At 54.1% G+C, this 18127-nt stretch overlaps 2 protein-coding genes across 2 annotated transcripts; one reads left to right on the top strand and one right to left on the bottom strand.

Moving 5' to 3' along the window:
• Nucleotides 1-925: 925 nt before the first annotated feature.
• On the top strand, nt 926-12124 carry SARM1 (sterile alpha and TIR motif containing 1). The gene is made up of 9 exons (XM_059866294.1): nt 926-1513; nt 3943-4561; nt 5137-5349; nt 5472-5563; nt 6590-6825; nt 8229-8322; nt 9105-9294; nt 9387-9508; nt 9977-12124. Exons 1-9 carry the CDS (start codon nt 1074-1076, stop codon nt 10104-10106), a joined length of 2136 nt encoding a protein of 711 aa, XP_059722277.1. The 5' UTR covers nt 926-1073; the 3' UTR covers nt 10107-12124.
• Nucleotides 12125-13007: 883 nt separating this feature from the next.
• SLC46A1 (solute carrier family 46 member 1) lies at nt 13008-18063 on the bottom strand. The gene is made up of 5 exons (XM_059866297.1): nt 17677-18063; nt 16408-17260; nt 15958-16041; nt 14881-15037; nt 13008-14349 (listed from the first exon to the last, which is right to left on the bottom strand). The coding sequence occupies exons 1-5, from the start codon at nt 17917-17919 to the stop codon at nt 14274-14276; spliced, it is 1413 nt and encodes a 470-aa protein (XP_059722280.1). The 5' UTR covers nt 17920-18063; the 3' UTR covers nt 13008-14273.
• Nucleotides 18064-18127: the final 64 nt, after the last annotated feature.

Consider the following 18127-nt stretch of genomic DNA (forward strand, 5'->3'; position numbering starts at 1 on the left):
TGCAAATCCCGAGCCCACCCAGAAGAGCTGTTCTGAATTTCCACCGAGCAATGGGTATTTGCTTCCTGCTGATACCAAACGGGTTCAAAACGCCGTGCCAGGGTGGTCACAGCCTCACCGTGACCACCACGGTGCGTGGTGCCCTTTACCTGCGCCCTGTGCCCCCTCGCTGGTCACACAGGGTCCTGAAGAAGTGTCCTGCAAAATCAGCACGGGGGTCCCTGCCTGCCATGGGGGGGACACCGCAGCAACAGCTTGGGGACAATGGGGGATGTGGGCCATGGGGACAATAGGACAAGCTCCACGTCAGGCTGGGCAGGGAGGGCTGTGGAATAGAATGTGTTTGGGTTGAAGATGAAAAACTGTCTAGTTCCAAATCCTGTCACGTTCCACTATCCCAGATTGCTCCAAGCCTCGTTAACCTGGCCTTGGACACTTTCAGGGCTGGGGCATCCACAGCTTCCCTGAACAAGCACTTCACAAGCAAAAATTTTCTCCTGGAATCCAATCTAAATTTCTCATATTTTATTTTAAAACCGCCTCCCCCCTTGTCCTATTGGTATCTATTCGTGTAAAAAGTCACTTCGCCTTTTATTAATGAGCCCTATTTAAACACGGAGAGGCCACAATCACAGAAACATAAAATTTAGGATGGAAAAGCCCTCCAAGACCGACTCAGCCGTTACCCCGGCACTGCCAAGCCCACCACTGAGTCACATCCCCAAGCGCCACATCCACGATTCTGTTAAATCCTTCCGGGGCTGGTGGCAGGAGGGCTGTGGGGGGATCAGCAGCGGGAGGGGGCTGCAGCCCCCGGCACCGAGCCCCTCCTCGGAGAGGCGGCGCCTGCGCCCGGTGACATCAGCCCCGGGGACCGGGATGCTGAGCCCGGCTCGGGGAAGGCGGATCCCGCTCCGCTTCCAGCTCCGCATCCCGGCCGGGCAGCGGGGGGAGCGGGACAGCGCATCCCCCCTCCCGTCCCTCCCGAGCCCCCCGGCCGCCCTCCCTCGTCCCCGCAGGAGCGGGGGGTCCCCGCGGGCGCGGGGCCGGGGATGCCGCGGTAGCGGCCGCCGATGCTCGCCCTGCTGCTGTCGCTGCACACCCTGGGCCGGTCCCTGGCCATGGCGAGCGCGGAGCGGCTGGCGGTGCCCGAGGGTGTGAGCCGGGCGGGCGGGGGCAGCGCCCGGGAGCACGGCGGGGTCTCCCCCGGGGTGGGCACCGAGGTGCGGGAGGCGCTGGAGCGGGTCCTGCCCGTGCTCCGCCGGGCCATCGGCCACGCCACGCAGGCGGCCACGGCCGAGGGGCTGCGGGCGGCTCTGTCCGAGGTGTTCCGGCTGGTGGAGGAGGCCTGGGGGATGCCCGCCGTGGGGAGGGACGTGGCCAAGGTGCTGTGCGATGCGATCCGCCTCGAGGGGGGCCTGGACCTGCTGCTCAACCTGCTCTACACCGCCGAGCTGGAGACCAAGTGCCAGGCAGGAAAACTCCTGGAGCAGATCCTGGTGGCGGAGAACAGGTGAGTCTGCAAAGAGCCCCTCAGCCTCACCCTGCCGGGCACAGCCCTGCCAGCCCCCAGAACCGGGTGGGTTCAAAGGGACCTCAAAAACCTCATCTCAACCCCCTGCCGTGGGCAGGGACACCCTCCACACACCAGGCTGCTTCTAATCAATCCAACCCGGCCTTGACCTACCTTCACCCATCCCCACACCCCCAAATTTCTCTGCTGTGGGTGCTCTCCAGTGCACAAACCCCCTCGGATCCACCTTGTGCACAGGGTGCCTGATTCTTGTCCAGGCCATGACCAAGGGCTGCTCTGTTCCCCCACAGCTGGAGGGAGGAGGACCAGCCCCAGCCCAGGGGTGCTGGTGGGGACTGGGGTGTCCTCCTGAGCCCCCTCAGCCAGGTTGAGCTGAGTCAGTTTGGCTGGCTCAGAGCGTCTGACACAAAGGACAAGATGTGACTCTCCTTTAGCCATTACTGCAGCACGAGGAGGACAAAGCCACTTTCCAGAGCCTCCCTACTGCTGACCAGGGCTGGGATGAAGCCATAAGGAGGGGTCAGCTGGTCAGCAGCCCTCAGCCCCATGTTCAGGTGCGTGTGCTGCTGCCCAGGACAGGTGAGAGGTGCTGGGATGTCTTTGTCAGAGCATGGGCACGGTGTGTGTGTGTGTACAAAGGTGCATGTGCACACCTGACACATCCCAATCACAGCACCCACACACAGCTCACCCTTCCAGCACCCCAAATGCACTCTCACAGCTCTGCTCTCCCTGGAAAGGATGTGGAGGGAGTCTGGCCAAAGTGTTGCTCTGGCTTCCTGGGGCATGTCTCTTGCTGGAAGGCTGTGGACTCACAGCCTGGGCCCTGCTTCATGCACTGACAGGCAAAAATAAGCAGCAGCTAAATCAGGAAAGCCCATTAGGGTGGAATTTAATCCCAGGAAGCATCACTGGCATGGTCTGCATTCAGCATTCAGCTCCTTAGCAAGAGAAAGCATTTGCTGGAGTTGTTGTTTCTGCTCCAGGAGCAGTTCATGGTCTTGGAGCAGCCATGGCATTCCAGCCCCTCACTTCCCACAGCTCCTGAGCCATGGCAGGGAGGTGTGGGGCTCCCCTTTGGGTCCAACCTCTCACTTGCAGACCTCTCCCAGTCTGTGCCCAGCAGCAGAGGTGTTTAGCTGGGAGCTGGACAGGTCCTGGCTCCATCTGCAGCTGCAGGGAGTCAGGGACCTGTGTTTGTCATCCAGCTCCATGGCTGAGTCCGGGCTCACAGCCAGACCCAGGCTGAGGGCTTCTTTTTTTTTTTTTTTTTCCCAGGGCTCTCCACAACATTTCCTGTCAAACCCACCCCAAGGTCAGTGAGAGCCCTGTGGGTCACAGGCTTCCCAGAAATGCTCTTCCTGCCTGCCAGCACAGAGGCTGGCGTGCCATCACCCCACTGTGGCTGGGGACCGAGCGTGGCACTGCCCTCCTGAGCAGCAGGGCGTGGGGCACCAGTGCCAGTGTTGCCTCACTAGCAGAGCAGCTCCAGCACAGTGGCACCACACTGCCACTGCTGAGGGCAGGAATGGAGCTGCCACTCGCCCCAGAAAACTCATGGGAGCACAGCCAAGAGCTCATCTCAGAGGGAGGTGAGGCCCTGGCACAGGGTGCCCAGAGAAGCTGTGGCTGCCCCTGGATCCCTGGAAGTGTCCAAGGCCAGGTTAGTCAGGGCTTGGAGCAGCCTGGTCTGGTGGAAGGTGTCCCTGCCCATGGCAGGGGCTTGGACCTGGATGAGTTTTCAGATCCTTTCCAACCCAAATCATTCTATGACCCTGGTTTCTCCCTTCCTCACTGCATTTTCTAGGCACAGCCCCATTCAGGTGTCATTTTAAGCACAGGCTTTCCAAGACCAGTCATGGCCAAGCAGCAGCTGGTGGCCCTTGGCCACCTACCCCTGGCTCTTGCTGTTCTCTTCCAGAAGAGTGCAGGGGGAGGAAATAAAGAGCTTCCCTGCAGCTGCCATCCCAGGACAGACAGACCCCTGTGTCCCGCTTGTGGACAGGGCTGCTTGGCTGCTCATGCAGGTGTGAAAGCCCTGTCCTGACAGCAGTGCTTAGGGGACAAACAAGTTTCACTCCCAAACACAAAACAGCTCCACACCACAGCAATGCTGGCCCAGCAGATCCATTTCCAGCCTGGCATTAACCCACCCTGCCTGTTAATTGCTGTGACCTTGAGCATGAGAGCATCCCGTGAGGGGGTCCTGGGCTGTGCACCCTATCACAAATTCTTCCATCAGACCCACAGAGGTTCCTCCAACACCAGCCTGTTGCACCTTGCGGCATTGCATATCTGGCAATAGGATAAATGTCTGTCCTGGGATAAATGTCACCATGGGCCACACCAGCCAATGCTGTCACCCCTTGCATGTCCACCTGCCCCTCCTCCCCATCTCCTCTCCACAGGGACCGCATCGCTCGGATCGGTCTGGGCGTAATCCTGAACTTAGCCAAGGAGAGGGACATCCCCCAGCTGGCCCAGAGCCTCTCTGGGATCCTGGAGCACATGTTCAAGCACACGGAGGAGACCTGCTTCCAGCTCATCTCCGACGGAGGCCTGGACACCATCCTGTACTGGTGCCGCTGGACGGACCCCGCCGTGCTGCGCCACTGCGCCATGGCCTTGGCCAACTGTGCCATGTACGGGGGCCAGGCCAACCAGCGCCTGATGATCGAGAAGAAGGCAGCAGAGTGGCTCTTCCCCCTGGCCTTCTCCAAAGACGACGAGCTGATCCGGCTGCACGCCTGCCTGGCCATCACGGTGCTGGCCACCAACAAGGAGATCGAGAAGGAGGTGGAGCGCTCGGGGACGCTGGCTCTGGTGGAGCCCTTCATCGCCTCGCTGGACCCCGAGCAGTTTGCCTGTCAGATGTTGGGCAGCAGTGACAACATCCAGGGGAGGACAGCGCAGGACCTGCAGCGCCTGGTGCCCCTGCTGGACAGCTCCAGGCTGGAGGCTCAGTGCATCGCCGCCTTCTACCTGTGCACCGAGGCTGCCATCAAAGCCAGGCAGAAGAAAACACAGGTAAAGGGTAGGTTGGCCTGGAGGAAGGTGATGACCAAGGGAAGGGGTGGCACAGCTGCATCTTGGTGTCTTTTGCCCACCAAACACCTTGGTATTCATCTGGCCCAGCACATCTTGTTGGGAAGTGTGGCAGTCGTATTTTCTGGAAAAACCCCTTTGCCCAGGATTTTTCTCCTGGGAAGCTGAGAAGCCTCAGAGAAAAAGGAAAACAATATTATCTCATTTGCTTCTCCCGTGTTTTGCTGCTTTGGAATGTGGCTGGAGATTGTTTCATTGGTTTCAAGTGAGTTGTTTTCACTCGTTGGCCAATTATGGTCAAGCTGAGTCAGGGCTTTGGAGAGAGCCACGAGTCTTCATTAGTATCTTTTAGCCTTCTGTAAGTATCCTTCCTCTATTCTTTAGTATAGTTTAGTATAGTTTTAGTTTAATATCCTTTAATATAATACAGTATCATAAAATAATAAATTAGCCTTCTAAGAACATGGAGTCAGATTTATCATTCCTTCCTTCATCTGGAACAATAGGGAAGAGGATGAGGGGAGGCCAAGTGACGTCTCCTCCCTTTGTGTCCCCAGATTTTCAGTGAGATCGGGGCTACGCAGAGCCTGAAGAGGATTGTGTGCTACTCCACCAGCAGCACCACCTCCTCCCTGGCCAAAAAGGTGCTGCGCCTGATAGGGGAGGAGGTTCCTCGGCGCATCCTGCCCACGGTTCCCAACTGGAAGTCCTGCGAGGTGCAGACGTGGCTGCAGCAGATCGGATTCAACAAATACTGCCAGAGATTCCTGGTAGGGCTCTGTGCTGGGGGAGGGACATGTGGATGGACATTTCTGCCCCACCTCACAGCAGAGGTGCAAGCATATCACCCAGCTTTTCCTGGGACCTTTCCAGCCTGGATTTCTCTTGGCAGGATCACCAGGTGGATGGGGACATTCTCCTGAGACTGACAGAGCAGGAGCTGCAGAAGGATTTGGGGATGGACTCCAGCATCACTCGGAAAAGGTAGGACCACCCCCAGGGCACACTGGACTCCCTCAGGGCCATCACCACAGTGGCAGAGCCAGGGACCAGGTCTCTGCCTTTCCCTTCTTGCAAAAACAGGAAGAGAGATCCTCCAAATGGAAAACCTGGGCTGCTGGGGCTTTTCCACTGCACTTTTTGCAGTCCCAGAGATTTCTGTAATGTGACCACTGCATGGCAGAGGTGAGGGTGGGGGAAAGACCACCTATGGCACAGGGCAGGTGGGATCCTGCAAGTTACCCAGAAAAATGGGACCTGACCCTTAGCTGAGCTGCTCACACCTCGTTGTCCTGAGGACCAGCATCCCATGCAGCTGTTCCTCTGTTTCCTGTTCCTGGAGCTCATCCTTCACCCCAGCATGGAGCTGCACTCCCTCCTGAGCAGGTAAAATGATGGAATCTGAAATGCAGGGAACTCGCAGAACTTTGGGCCTGTAAGCCAAAGCTTAGAATTAAACACAGGATTTCATTTGAGACCTTGGAAAAAGCTTCCAAACTTAGGTGCTAGAAGTGAGAATGTGGATTTATAGTTTAAAGTAGAGACCCATTAAGTTAAGAAGAGGAAAGTTTAGAGTTCCAGAGTTTAAGATATAGAAAAAATAAAAGTAGTTACAAAGGTAAACAAGAAGTTTAGAATGCAGTACTGTAGGTTTGTGTGTTATAACATAATTGGTTAAGAAAACTTACATTGTAGCATGAGTTCATAAGACAAAATTGGAGGATTGAGTTAAGGATTAAGTTAAAAGCATAAATATCCTTGTTAACGGTGTTTTATTGGTCAATAAATACTTTAAAACTCTTGTAACTACAAGTCTTGCGACCTTCTGAACCGTGTGGTAAAGATGTGAGCCGAACCCACCCTTCCTGCCTGTGCAGAAGATAAGAAAAATAAACCACATCCCCTAAAACAACTCAGAGGTTCCCTCTCTAACTCATTCAAAACTCCTTCAAAAATCCCATAGTGGCACCCCCGTGTCTCTAAGTGCTGCTCCACCTGTCCCCCCACCAGGTTTTTCCGGGAGCTGACGGAGCTCAAGACCTTCGCCAACTACTCCACCTGTGACCGCAGCAACCTGGCCGACTGGCTGGGGGGCATCGAGCCCAAATTCCGGCAGTACACCTACAACCTGCTCACCTGCGGCATCGACCGCAACTTCCTGCACCGCGTGACGGAGCAGCAGCTGCAGGAGGACTGCCACATCCACACCGGCTTCCACCGCGTCCGCATCCTCACCGCCGCCAGGGGTGCGCCTGCCCGGGCAGGGAACAGGCTGGAGGGGTGCTTGGGATGAGCTGCTCTTGGAATAATGTTGAGTTGTGATTTTAGGATTTACTTCAGAAGCTTGGTTCTTCTTATGATGGTTCACTGCTAGGTGTGTCAGCCACTTCTTTGTCTCTTTCTCTTGCTCCTTGCTGAGCACTGTCAGTCTTGGCATTCTAGAAGGGCGTCGAGTGATTGGGCAGATTCAAAAGATGCCTCTTACCCCTGGGGGGACATTGGGCCATTCAGGTGTCTTTTGTCCCTTGAGACTTCCTTTCTCCTACTTGGTTGGTGGCCTTCATGTTCTCTCTCTCTTCTTCTGGGTAAAAGGGTGAGCAAACCACGCAGTCAGGAGTTCTGTTGGAGCTGTTGCTGGATTCAGAGGCTTGTGGGCCAGAATGAAGCTCTGGATCAAAACTCTAACAGAACTGACTCTTTTCTTTCACCACTGTCTTAAAGCTTCTCTGCCAGAGGTAAACTCAAGGAGCAGACTCTCTTATGGGGGAAGCTCCATCACACCATCACCAGAGCTCCTGCACACCTGGACTTGCCTCCATGTGCCCAGCTGCAGCATCCAGCCAGCCAAAATTGTCTCTGGGGTAAAACACCACATTTGCTGGTTTTGGTCAAGCACCAAGGGCCAGACAAGCTCAGGCACGTCCCGTCCAGCTACATTGGTAATTATTCCAATAGAGTATTACCAATGTAGCTGGATGGGACGTGCCTGAGCTTGTCTGGCCCTGCTGCTTGACCAAATAGGGGCAACTGTGGTGTTTCACCCCAGAGACACTTTTGGCTGGCTGGGTGCTGCAGCTGAGTGCTTGGAGACAAGTCCAGGCGTGCAGGAGCTCTGGTGGTGGTGGGATGGAGCTTCCCCCCATAACAGGTTCTGCTCCGCAGGTTTGCCTCTGGCAGAGAAGCTTTAAGGCGATGGGGAAGGAAAGGAGTCGGTTCTGATGGAGGGTTTGGATCCAGAGCTTTGTTCTGGCCCACAGCCTCTGAACCCAGCACCAGCTCCAACAGAACTCCCAAACCGTGTGGGTGCTGTTCCTTTTAACCCCAGGGAGAGGGGCAGGGAAGGGGTAGGGAACCACCAGCCAGGTACACAGAAGGAGGAATTAAGGGACAAAGGACACCTGGACGGCCCAATGCTCCCCCAGGGGTAGAGGGCATCCTTTGAATCTGCCAATCACTGACACCCTTCTGGAATTCCAGGATTGACAGACAGTGCTCAGCAGGTGTCAGGGAGGGGAAAGGAGAAGTGACTGACACACCTGGGAGGGAATCTTCAGGGGAGGGACTGGGTTTCTGAAGTAAACCCTGAAATCACAATGCAACGAGCTGCTGGGTGGTTTGTAACTTCTGGTGGCTGTTTTGTGCTGTCTAGAGACGCTGCACTCGCCCATCACCCTGCAAACCGCGTCCAACGGGACCGACGTGTTCATCAGCTACCGCAGGAGCACCGGCTCGCAGCTGGCCAGGTGAGCCCTGCAGGGAATGGAGGAGCCCTGAGGGAAGGTGGGTGGTCAGCTGTGGGAAAGGTGTGGAATGGGGAGGGGGGAGAGGCTGCCAAAAGCTGCAGAGGAAATGGGGACAGCACACATGAGGAGCTGCACAGTGGACAGGCCAGTTCCTAGTCCTGTCACCGCCACTCTGTGGCCACAGCTCTCTTCACAGAGAGCAGCAGGCACAGCCTTCCCAGGATTTCTCCTGGGGAAAGTCTGTGAGAAAGCTCAGACAAAGAAGAAAACAATTCTTATCTCTACTTGCTGCTCCTGTTGTTTAGCACATGTGGAATGTGTAATGGAGATTGTTTACCAAGAGGGATTTGCTAATTAGTCTCTGGTGATGGTTGTTTTGATTGATTGATTGCCCAATTAGGCCAAAACTGTGTCGTGACTGTAAGCAGTCATGGGTTTTTCTTTAGTATTTTATAGTATTAGTGTAGTATGCAGTATAACTCAATAAAACAATTGTTCAGCCTTCTGAAATCACTGTAGTCAACTCACATTTTTCCCTGGCTGGGGGTCACCTTGCTACAATACCACTTTGGCACTGAGTGACCCTTTCCCCACGCTCCAAGGGCTGCAGGGGATCACAGCATGGAGGCAATGTCAGCTCCTCGTGCTCTCTGCACGTGCCCAGACAGCTGGGCTGGAGCTGGCATCTCATTCCCTGCTCCTCTGCCTCCCCGTGTCTCAGCCAACGTGGTGAGACAGCAAATAAAACCTCTCCTTGTGGTGCTGTCCCCTCTTGTCACCAGCCTGCTGAAGGTCCACCTGCAGCTCCACGGCTTCAGCGTGTTCATCGACGTGGAGAAGCTGGAGGCAGGGAAGTTTGAAGACAAGCTGATCCAGAGTGTCCTGAGTGCCCGGAATTTTGTGCTGGTCCTCTCACCAAACGCTCTGGATAAATGCATGGAGGACCCCGAGTGCAAGGACTGGGTACACAAGGTAAGAGATGCCACCAGGTGGGACCTCTGGTGGGAGGGAGGTGGTGAGGGGCTGATACAGGCCAACAGCACCTGCACGTTCTGTTCCTGCAGGAGATTGTGACAGCCCTGAACTCTGGGAAGAACATTGTGCCTGTTACAGACCATTTTGAGTGGCCAGACCCAGAAACACTTCCCAAGGACATGAGGGCTGTCCTGAAATTCAACGGTATCATGTAAGTAAAAGCCACCTGTGCCATGGGGTTCCTTGGCAGCTGGGGAGAACAGCTTACATACAGAGCAGCAAAGAGCCCAAGGACACTGGGACAAACAGATGAGGGTGGCAGAACAGGTCAAAGGGACACTGAGTCACTCCAGGTGCTCCAGAGCTTGCAGGGAGCAAAGGTTCCCACCACATCCCGGCTGCTGGTGTTGTGCTGGGGCTCCTCTGGGTGACAGAGGGGTCACTGCTGGGAGGACACACATCTTTAGTGATGCTGGCAGGTTTTACAGCTCACCTGGGTTTCTTCCCCCCTTGCTTTCCCTTTGTGCAACCTGGCAGGGCATCCTGCAGCACCCGTGGGAAAAAGGAGAGCTGGGGTGGAGGAAAGGGGTCTCTGGCTGGCCCAAATGAACTGAGCTACCTTGTGGCACCCCACATGCAGCAGCAGAAGTAAACATCACATTTTTTCCCCTCGATACAGGTGGTCCCACGAGTACCAGGAGGCCACGATTGACAAAATCATCCGCTTTCTGCAGGGCCGCTCCTCGCGCGACTCCTCGGCTGGCTCGGAGAACGGGCTGGACTGCCTGCACTCCCTGGGCCAGAGCTAGAACCAGCACAGCAGCCTCAGAGACTCACAGGTGACCCCTTTTTTTTTGTGGGGGTCCAAATTTATCCCTCCTGAATTTTTTTCTATCTTTGAGAGAAAACCTGTGGCTCTTGCTCCCTCCTCTCCCTCCCAAAACAAGCCCCGGGCCCCAGCACTCACTCCCCCAGTGCCTGGGGAGACAAGGCAGGCTGGACTCTGGGATGGATTATGTGTCTTCCACGTCCTCCTGTGGGGTGTGAGGGAGACTGGCACCATCCAGGCCCCCACAGGCAGCTGCAGCTTCCCCCAGAAACACATCCAAAGAAGGAGAATTTTTGGAGGACAGAAAATTGGAGGAGTGTTGAGAATCCGTTTTAAGAGGACACAAAGGAGAGAAGAGCAATTGAGAGGAATGTGAGGCCGTGTGCCCCAGGAGAATCCTTGTGGTCAGAAACTGAGAGCAGGAAAGGGCAAATAAAAATTAAGCCCTAACAAAATTTTTGTGTTTGGGAAAGATAACCCACGGGGGCCTTCTGAAGTGCTTTATCTTTCCCAGCAATGTCCCTTTATCACAGGAGCTCCTTCCCTCTTCAAAAGACTTCCACCTCCCAGTGCTGCAAAACCACTTTGTGCTCTTACCTCTGGCAGTGGGAATTTGGGGTTAGACCACGTGAAGCTTCTGCAGGATCCCTACAAAAAGTGTTTTTAAAATACCCTCCTTCCCTCCATCTGAAGTCTCAACTCCACCACTTTATCAGGTCTGTATTTCCAGGGCACTGGAGGCTGGATTGTGACCCTGGAAAACTTGAAATCCATGCAGGGAAGATGCTAATTGCTGTGCTTGTGGAGTTATTCTACACTGTGGCTGTATTTTATCCTGCTCCTGTGGTCTGTGCCTTCAGCAGGAGCTGGTGAATCTCTCTGCTGACCACCACACCCCCACAGCCCTGGCTGAGCTCCCTGGGGTTGTCCCTGCCCACTGCTGGATGCAATTCCAAGCAGCACTTGCTTCTTCCTATCAATCTCCTCTCAACATCCACCTGGGCTTTTTACAGCTCCTCACCTTAAAATATCCAGAAAAAGTGGAGTTTTTGCAAAGGAATGGCAAAGGATGCTCCAGGACCATCAGTGCCTGCTGCCAACACTGCAGGTGAGGAACCATGGGCATCCTGACACAAATCCCTGCATTCCACACTCCAGGCTGCTGAATCACCTTGAAAAAAAAACAGGCTCCTCTTCCTATCCTTGCTCAAGAAGAACTCAACCTTTTCAGGAGGTAACAAGGAGTCTCAGCCAGCTTGTCCTCCTCCTGGCTCTCCCTGGAGCTCTGCTTTAACTGTCAGGAACACACTTTCTTCTTTTGGCTTGGATCCATGAATATAACAGGGAAAAAAAAGAAAGTTAATTCTGGTGCTTTATGGATAGTTCTTATCAGTTAATGGCCTCTTTGCTCTCCAGTGAAAGGGTAATAGCCATATTTGCCCAGCATTCATCAGAATTAGAATCCATCTAATCTCCAGAATAAATAACAAGAAGGCAGCAGATGAGCCCAAAGGTGAATCTGCCTGAGGATAAAAGCCTCTTGTGAGCTGCTTCAGGGAAAAGCCTTCAGTAACTGAATGTCAGGGCCTCCATGGCCACTGAAGGAGTCCCACACAAACTGTCCTAAGGATTTTCCTCCCTGCAATAATCTGGTGAGATGATTGTGTCTTGTTTCCCAGGAGCTCTGTAGCAATCAGCCTCCTCACCCAGCACTCCGAGTGGAGCTTTACTTGTCCTCCACAGCTCAGGTGTCTCACCTGACATGAGATCCCATCTCCTGCTCCAGCTGCCTGGACTGTGACTCCTGTTTCCCCATCATTATCTCCACCTTAATGAACTTGCCCTGCTTCTGGCAAAGCATCCCATTCCCAGCTGGAGCAGACTCAAGGAAATGAACTCCTCTGTCCCCACCCTCCCTCATTCCTCTGCTCTGCCACATAAAAAGTGTTTGGAGTTATTCAATCAGGTATTATTAATAAATCTGGTTTTTACTCTAAATCCCCTCCTCTTTGTCTGGATCACGTGCTTCTCTCCCTGCAGGCTTTTCACACTTGCTTTTCCTTGCCACCATGAAGCAGAACTGACATTCCCAAGCACCATTCCTGCAGGAACCCCTCACTTCCCACTCACCTTTGCATGGACTGATGCACTGCACCCCCAGGGACTCTGCCTGCTGTCACCAGCCATGGCTCCACTGTTGCAACTCTTGGAGGACAGCCTAGAAAAACTCTGGTTTAATTTTTTTAATGAGGCATAATAGCTGCCATTGAATGTGCCCCCCATGCAGAGCCAGGTTTCACCTCCCTGCACAACACTGAGCAGCTGCTTGAATTGGCACCCAGGGCGTGGAGAGGGCTTCACTTCACCATCAGCTCAGCCACAAACATCTACTGCAACATTCACAGCATGCCCTGCTCCTCAGGGAGGCCAATTCCAGGCTGAGCCCAGCAGTCAGACCTGTAACTCCAACCTTCCCTGGCAAAACTGCTTGGGGCAAGTGGCACAACAACAAGTTCTTAAAGCCTCCCTGCTTCTCTGCTCCCCAGTTCTGCTTTTACCACACACTCCCAAAGGACTGGGACAAAGCTGGGTTAAAGCATTTCACATTTTCTGCACACTGAAGGACAGGTTTCAGATGAAGCTCTCTTGCAAGCTTTACTCTGGTGGTCAGGAAAAGCAAGATTTGGCTGCTTGCAAGTCCCAAACCTGCATTTTCCCTGACTTTTCACCTTCACACACTCATTCTCCGTGAGACAGATAAATTCCTGCTGCTCCTTCTTTACTGCAGTCTTCAATAAAGGACTGAGAGGTAAAATAATGGAGAGAAACCTCCAGCAAGTCAAGGACAAACGACATCAACAGCTGCACAAGATATCCAGAGTTTTATGAACCATAAAAGAGCATGGAGGTTTTATTCATTCTGAAAATAACAGTAAAGTCATTACTGCACGTACCTGAACAGCGTGTGCAGAGCAGTGTACACAGAACTGCTGGTTTATGGCACGTTGAAGAGAAAAAAAAGGATTGCAGCCACACAGGTAATGCTTTGGGAAGAACAACTACAATACCATGGACATGGGGTTTGCTTGGGGGCATCAACAGATGCCAGGGCAAGGAGAAGCACTGAGGTCATTAAGTCAAGATTAGGCCACATACAACAAAAATTCATTAATCTTAAAGACACTGGTCCTGTCCCCAGCTTGCTGAGGAAGGCCTCTGGAAAAGCACAGCAGGCATTTCACATGACTGGGGCACACCTGTCCAACTGGGGCTCAGATCTGCACTGTAAGGGGGGAACAATTCTGACAAGTTTCTCCTTGACTTCATAGCTTTCGGTAACTGTCAACAAAGGCACCTTCAGGAGTTGCTCCAAGGATCCTCGTGGGTCCCTCCCAACCCAGGATTTACTCTACTGGCCCTGCAGTATTCTCAGATGATCTGTCACTTCTCAAAACCACCTCTGAGATCCTGGGCTGAGCTGCAGACAGGCAGGACATACCACTGGCACTCCTACCAACACTTCAGGAATTAGATCCTCTTCTTAGGACACCTCTGACTTGCAAAACTAAAGCTGGTTGAGTCAGTAAGGACAGCAATAGCACTCCTGTGCTAAACTACCCCTCTCCATAAGGGTTTTGTGGTCTGGCATGTCACATTTGTTGGGTTTTTACTGGCAATGTGATGATCTGGAGCAGAGATCTTCCCCCCCAGCAGGACACTGTTGGGTGCCTCTGTTTCAGCTGTGCCTCACCCACACCAACAGCTCATCTCTGCACACTGGAGTACCCTGAGGGGAAAATGCTCAGCAATTACAGCAGAACTCAGCCCTCTCTCCCCACTAAAAGCATGGCAGAGCCTTCTGGCCACACCAAAGCCCAAACCACGAAGCAGCCTTGCAAAAGGCCCACAACAGCTTGACTGGCTCTTGGGTCTCTTGGGTTTTCTCTGACAGATGGGACAGCACAATGTAGAGGAGGCATTCACAGCTCCAAATCAAGCTCCTCCTGTGATTTCCAATTATTTGGCATTTAAAAGTTGGTAAGGACAAGCAGAGTGTCCCTCCCACACTGATCAGTCCTTTGAGGGAAGAATGAAGTGCAGTGTTCAGGTGGACACTGCCGTGCTGGCCAATTCCTTGGTGTTAAACTCAGTCTTTGGTGGGGGACAGGGAAGCATCTTGGAAGTGGTTGTAGTCATGTTTTGAATCCCAGATTTGTATCCACCTAGAAAAGAATGAACAGTTTCAGCTTCCAAAGGAACATGGGGATGTTGATGAATTGAGTGAGTCTTAAAAGTTTCAGAGGAACAAAACAAAGTGACCCTGCCAGGAGCTGCTGCACTTCTGCAAATCCAGATACACTTCCTCTCCCAGAACCTACCAGGGGATTTGTTTTCTATCACAACAAAACTTCTGCTTCAATTACTAAAGAAATTACAGGAAGAGAGACTGCTGAGAGAGCTCCATCTCTTCCACAAAGAACTTTCAAATTCAATTCCAGATTTTGGATTCCATTGAGGCTGGAGTGAGGCCTTGAAGCACTTTGAATATTGGCAGCTACATTACTCAGGCTGCAGGTTTATCCCTAGGATTCAGATTCCAAAAGAAATGACCTGCACCTCTTTTTACTGGAGCACCAGACACCCTCTCACAACCAGAACTGAAAATATGCCTTACAAACTGCCAGCTTCTATCCTAAACCAGTATTTTCCATATAACATTGCATGGCAAAGTTTGGACATTTGAGGTAAATTACCCAAGGATAGCTGCTGGAATTAGGAGGATTATAGCCCCAAAGAGAAATGGGAATCCCCTCATGAAGTGCAAGGTGGCAGGGTAGAGAGAGTTGAACACTCCTGTAGACACGAGTGAACACAGCCCTTCCACGCAGGCAACAGAAGCAAAAAGAGCACCTGGAAAAGAGAGGTAAGAGGTTAATGGTGAGATAGGCAGGTGGTTATTGCCTGTAAACTGCTGTAACACATCACCCTCAGCGCATTCTGCCAATCTTTCCAAGGGTTTGCACTTGCCATCAGAAAGGTGTGTGAATACCAAGTGTGGTAAGGTGGGACAGGACTGGCCTGGCACGTCCAGCCTGTGGCCAGGACCACCTCACCAACCTGCAGGATTTGTATCAGGAGACGACCAGGACATTATCCATCAGCTGGATTGTAAATGCTCCAGGCCAGGGCACCTCTTATCACTTGTTAAACATTAAGTACAGCACAAGATTTAGCACCATAAATGCACTGTACGTGCCATCGCTGTCCTAAAATAAGAAACTGAGTATTGCAAAATCCCCTCTCCATCGTTGCCACCTGCATTCCCTCCTCCCCCTGTCTGCCCTGGAGACATTCCTGCGCTGTGTTTCACAGCAAGTGCAAACCCTCCAAACACAGAACTGGACAAAAGGCAAATATGCTCCTCCTGTGGGTTATCCGTGATCTTTCACCGTGGTCAATGATACAACCCTCCAACAACACCTGGTTCTCCCCACTGTTACTGATCTACAGAGGAAAGTTATGGTCAGGAGAATGACTCCTTTCTCCTTGTTATATAATCCATTTTAACTCTTGCTCCTTGTAAAAGTTTTGGAAATGAAGGTATGGATGAATGAACTAATCCTGCTTTTCTTCCCTTGTTCTCATCTCGGAAATGCAGCAAGTCTGAATCAAAGAATGACAGTTATTTGGGGAAAAAGAAAATAAAATTACCCAGGGGCACAGGAGTCCAGAGGAGCCAGGGAACTCCTAATTTCCCCAGAGTCTGGTTTCAATATTCCAAGAAAAAAGTGTTTCAGGATCTGGCTTAAGCACAGTGGTTAACTCCTTACCTTGCTCTGTCTCACTGACCAGCTTGGAGAGCTTGGATCTGATGACTGGAGTGGCTGCCATGGAAAGGAACAGAATTCCGTAACCTGTGAGCAAGACACAGCACATTAGGGAAAGCTCACCTGAAAAATAAAGCCTCCCCAGTCAGTCCCAGAAATCTGCAGCTGCTGGCAGCATCTCCCTGCTATATTTAGACACGATTCACCCTCCTGAATCTCACAAGGCACTTCAGTCTGTGTCTGCAGTATAATGCAGTTGTGGGAAGCCTATGTTCTAGGAACTACATGGATGCACTTCCAAATTCAGTGTTTGGCCAACACTGCCCTTAGCAAGGCACAGTTTTGTTGGTGCACGAAGCAGAACTTCCTCAGGTGCCTGAACTCCCCGTGAAGCACACCACCAGCACCAATTCACCAAAAGCCTGAGAAACAGGGATTAACCCTCAGCATCACCTGTAAACATCAGTGGCGTTGTGGTAGCAAGGGAAAACACCACCAGCCCAGCAATGTTGGAGATCAATCCTAGCTCTGCCACCCAGGTGTCCTCAAGGCAGAGCTGCAGCAGCCTCAGCCCCGCCAGGCTGCTCAGGTAAGCCAGGTAGCTGGCGGCCGAGCCGTAGCCGATGAGATCAGAAGCCCAGCACAGAGGGAAGCCAAGCTCATACAAAACATAGATGTCCTTGGCTCCAAAATGCACCGTGACAATCAGAAAGAAAGCCAGGGAGTACAGAGCCAGCTTCCACCTGGAGCTCGGGTGCTCGGGGGCCGTGTACAGCCTGAACACAGCCTTGTAGTGGCTGAGCGTGAACAGCTTGGCCGCCTTCTTCTGCTTCACCGACTCCCGCAGGAAGAAAGCGGCGTAGAGGGTGGCAGCAAGGCTGGCAGCAAAGGCCAGCCAGAAGGGGTTGATGTAGCCCTGGGCCTTGCGCCACTGGCCACCGCCGATGCTGGCCACCATGCCCGCGGTGCCCAGGCACGCCTCGAGGATGGCCACGCGGAACGTCCGCGCGCCACGCTCGCTGGTGTCGGCCACGTAGGAGAAGCAGCCGGCCAGGATCAGGTTGTAGTCGCCCGTGAGGCCGCTCAGGATGCGTCCCAGGAGGAAGAAGGCGACGTGCAGCTCCAGGTACATGACCAGCAGGTAGATGCCTGTCTGCAGGGCCATGCCCGCTGCCGGCAGGATGAGCGCCGGGCGCCGGCCCACGCTGTCGCTCCATGCGCCGAAGAGAGTCACGGAGAAGAGGCTGACGAAGAAACCTCCCAGGTTGATGTAGAGGTTCCAGTGGGACACCAGAGCTTCCACCTCCTGCAGGAGAAACGGGCAGCTGAGCAGCTCCAACAGCACCCACTGGGCTCCCCACTCCCCCTGGGGCTCCCTGCTTCCATCACGCTCCCCTTCCCCTCCGGGCTCCCTGCTCTCTTTGAGACTTCACGTTCCCTCCTGACTCTGCTTCTAGGGACTCCCAGCTCCCCTCAAGCTCCCTGTTCCCCCGGGGCACCTCTCCTCCCCTGCTGCCCCAGAGCTTCCCTCTCCCCTGGGACCTCCCGTTCACCGTGAGCCTCCCGCTCCCGCCGGGGCTCCCCAATCCCACGGACCCGCCTTTCCCCCCGGGTCCCCATCCATCCCGAGCCTCCCCCCCCCGGGCTCTCCCCCTGAGCTCTTCATCCACACCAGAGCACCCCCGGGCTCTCCCGTCCCCCCGTGTCCCCCGGTGTCCCCACCTGCCGCAGGGGGTCGGCGGTAGCGTTGCTGTCCCCGCAGCCGGAGGAGTCGGTGCTGTTGCGGCCGCTGTAGCCGTGCTCGGCCCCCAGGCGGTCCCACAGGTACTGGGTGGCCAGCGGGCCCTGCAGCCCCAGCGACACGGTGGCCAGGAACAGCAGCGGCTCCACGGCGGGCAGCGACAGGCGGCACCGGCCGGCGGGCACCGGGGGCTCGGCGGGCAGCGGAGCGGCCATGGCGGCCATGGAGGGGCGGAGGCTCCGCCGGAACGGGACTGGCTCTGCTCCGCTTGGGTTGGGACTGGCACGGCTCCGCCCGGAACGGGACTGGCTCTGCTCCGCTTGGGTTGGGACTGGCACGGCTCCGCCCAGAACGGGATTGACACGGCTTCGCTCAGAACGGGATTGACACGGCTCCGCCCGGAACGGGATTGACACGGCTCCGCCCGGAACG

This window comes from Haemorhous mexicanus, chromosome 22 (assembly GCF_027477595.1).
Source record: "Haemorhous mexicanus isolate bHaeMex1 chromosome 22, bHaeMex1.pri, whole genome shotgun sequence".
Taxonomy (NCBI): Eukaryota; Metazoa; Chordata; class Aves; order Passeriformes; family Fringillidae; genus Haemorhous; species Haemorhous mexicanus.

Coding starts and splice junctions, on each gene's coding strand:
- SARM1 (XM_059866294.1), top strand. CDS start 1,074: ATGCTCGCCCTGCTGCTGTCGCTGCACACCCTGGGCCGGTCCCTGGCC. Junction 4,562..5,136: donor CCAGGCAGAAGAAAACACAG/GTAAAGGGTAGG, acceptor TTGTGTCCCCAG/ATTTTCAGTGAGATCGGGGC. Junction 6,826..8,228: donor CATCCTCACCGCCGCCAGGG/GTGCGCCTGCCC, acceptor TGTGCTGTCTAG/AGACGCTGCACTCGCCCATC.
- SLC46A1 (XM_059866297.1), bottom strand. CDS start 17,919: ATGGCCGCCATGGCCGCTCCGCTGCCCGCCGAGCCCCCGGTGCCCGCC. Junction 17,261..17,676: donor CCGCCGACCCCCTGCGGCAG/GTGGGGACACCG, acceptor TTTCTCCTGCAG/GAGGTGGAAGCTCTGGTGTC. Junction 16,042..16,407: donor AACGCCACTGATGTTTACAG/GTGATGCTGAGG, acceptor TCTTGCTCACAG/GTTACGGAATTCTGTTCCTT.